Genomic DNA, 2616 nt, shown 5'->3' with positions numbered 1-2616 from the left:
CAAAATGACGAAATAAATATTCCCGCTCTACAGAACCAGTCAGTGTACGCTACAAGTTACAATTTGAGTGGGGGCTGACCGAGGAAACTGGCAACCTCAACGCAACCGCAGTTTCAGAGAATTGTTATTAGCCTAAGTTGAACACATGGAGTATCGCAATTTGAGGAAACGGCAACGATGCTCTTAGTAAGACTGAAAACTCAACTTCCAGGCAACGGAGCATGCCAGGCTGCTCACGATTGCGTAGTCGCGTGGTTTGCTAGTGTCAATTTGAGTGGGGGCTGACCGAGGAAACTGGCAACCTCAACGCAACCGCAGTTTCAGAGAATTGTTATTAGCCTAAGTTGAACACATGGAGCATCGCTAATTGAGGAAACGGCAACGATACTCTTAGTAAGACTGAAAACTCAATTTCCAGGCAACGGAGCATGCCAGTCTGCTCACAATTGCGTAGTCGCGTGGTTTGCTAGTGTCAGGTGTTCTATAACGCGCTTCGAAAACTAATTTGTTTCTTACGATGGCACGAAATGTTTACGAAGCTGATAATTTTGTTTTTGTACAGTTAATTGAGCAAGAGCCTGGTATATATGACGAACGCCACCCAGACTATGCTAGACCGGACAAAATAGATTTGGCTTGGGGAAAGACTTTCTCATGAGACGAAGAAGTCTGGATAATCTGGTTCCAGGTTAAGTTCTTTCGAAATAATAAAAGCACCTCCGTTTAAATTGTCACAGAAGAACGAATGCACCCAATGTTTTCTTTTTCTAATATTGTATTTAAGCATTTTTGTTGCATTGATATATCTTTATTTCACATATATTGCAACCTATTATATAGTCCCCCTTCTACCACATTACATGGTTCGGCTCTACATGGCCATCATGAGGCGTCTTCTACCTTGCTTAAATTATACTGTATGTCAACATTTCGTCTCGCGTGTGTACTTGGTTTTCCCTGATAAAATAAATTAAGCAGCGTCTCAACAGTTTCCTTACGGTCGTCGTCCTCTCTTCTCAAGCCGTCTCAACCGGCCGACAGGGTCAGTACTATTATCTTCCACTGCATAAGGTAATTGTACGAAATTAGGAAATGCATTCATGCATTACGTCGGAAGAACATAACCACTTAAACTGATGTCGGCAACTAAAAAACAAACATAACTTTCCTCAGTGTGCGCCTACTAGGAAGCCAGTTGCCTGCTTGAAATCGGCGAAATTTCTCGGATAATGCGGTTGCCAGTTTCCTAGATGTGTCCTCGCCCTAAATTTACCTATAAAGGGATTGATGATAGGAATTCAGCCGGATGTATTTAATAGTTTCCGGCTTCCACTCTATTATTGTAGTCCAACTTTATCTAAATGCTTTCGGCGCCATTTTAGGTCAAGAACACAACACAACCACTCCAATTTCATGTTTTAATTTAAAAAACATAATATTCACATATATTATGCTAGGAAATGTACAAAAGTTTCTGTGCATTTATTTACAAGAAATATGTGTACAAGATTAAGAAATCCTTGTAAACTATTTTAAACTATAATCCCACAAAACAAAGATTTTACAAGGATTATTGGTGGTTAAAGCCAATGAGATGCAATTTACTGTGTGGGCAGTAAGACACAGTACAATCATTCAAAACAAACACAACATAATATATTACAAACGTACATACATACACACACAACATTCTTATCCATTCAAATTCCCAATGTGGGATGCCATTTACAACAAACATATGGATTCAAAACATGAACTGGGAATACCAGTTAATATTATTCCAAAATCCATATTCTTTTAGTGTATGAAAGAGTTCCTCTTAAAATACCGCAGCTATGTAATATCTTCTTAACAACGAACAACTATTACTCAAAAATCAAGTTCCTATTAAAGTAACAGAATATGATGGATAACTTGACCACTTTGCATTTCAGCAATGTAATTTGCTTAACTCTGAAATTACTTTCAAAACTTTCCTCCAATTTCCAAAATTATAGTAATCTGATTATGTTTCTTGTGACGTGTTTCACTGAAGAATGTATAAAAAGCTCGTGGTATAAAATGTGGCAAAGACGGTGCCAACATATCCCCAATGTATATTGCCACAATTCACACTGATGGTGGGTCAATCACTGTCTGAGCCAACAGGATTCACCTTTTTCCTCTTCTTTGAATGTCTGGGTTTCACTATTTCTTCTTCCTGAAATGTATAAAACAGAACTCAAATTACAACCTTTCCAATGCCTTAAAATAGTGTGTACCACTGAGCTATATATACCATGTTCCTCTGAAATGTTTGTATCTGTCCACAAGCTACAATGTACCATACCCCCAGACGACCACTGGACTCTACTGGAGTGTGGACCCTTGGAAAATGCACAATTTAATATTTCAATGCTCTTATGATATAAATGAACTGTGATAGTCTTTATATCTGTCTTCTTGTTTGGATTACAGTGAGTAACTAAGAAAGACACCCACATAACTGTCAGTGGGAATACTGAAAGTATGAATTAACACTTGGTACCACTGAAAAGCAGGTTTGATAACTCTAGAGGTACCAGTGTAAGTTTGAGAAATGACACCCTAACCAATCTTAATCTTCTAGATTTTAAC

The 2616-nt window shown here is 38.2% G+C and overlaps 1 protein-coding gene across 2 annotated transcripts in view; it reads right to left on the bottom strand.

The window, feature by feature from the left end:
- Window positions 1-1404: 1404 nt before the first annotated feature.
- LOC111864714 (integrator complex subunit 3) overlaps window positions 1405-2616 on the bottom strand; it is a 44898-nt gene continuing 43686 nt past the window's right edge. For both annotated transcript variants that reach the window (XM_023852189.2, XM_023852190.2), the window contains exon 16: window positions 1405-2200. In XM_023852189.2, the coding sequence (XP_023707957.1) occupies window positions 2126-2200 (75 nt within the window). In that variant the 3' untranslated portion in view covers window positions 1405-2125. The remainder of the gene's footprint in view (window positions 2201-2616) is intronic.

Source organism: Cryptotermes secundus, unplaced genomic scaffold (assembly GCF_002891405.2).
Source record: "Cryptotermes secundus unplaced genomic scaffold, Csec_1.0 scaffold654, whole genome shotgun sequence".
Classification (NCBI taxonomy): domain Eukaryota; kingdom Metazoa; phylum Arthropoda; class Insecta; order Blattodea; family Kalotermitidae; genus Cryptotermes; species Cryptotermes secundus.
The sequence above is the reverse complement of the archived record's forward strand: the minus strand, read 5'-3'. Positions and strand labels throughout refer to the sequence as shown.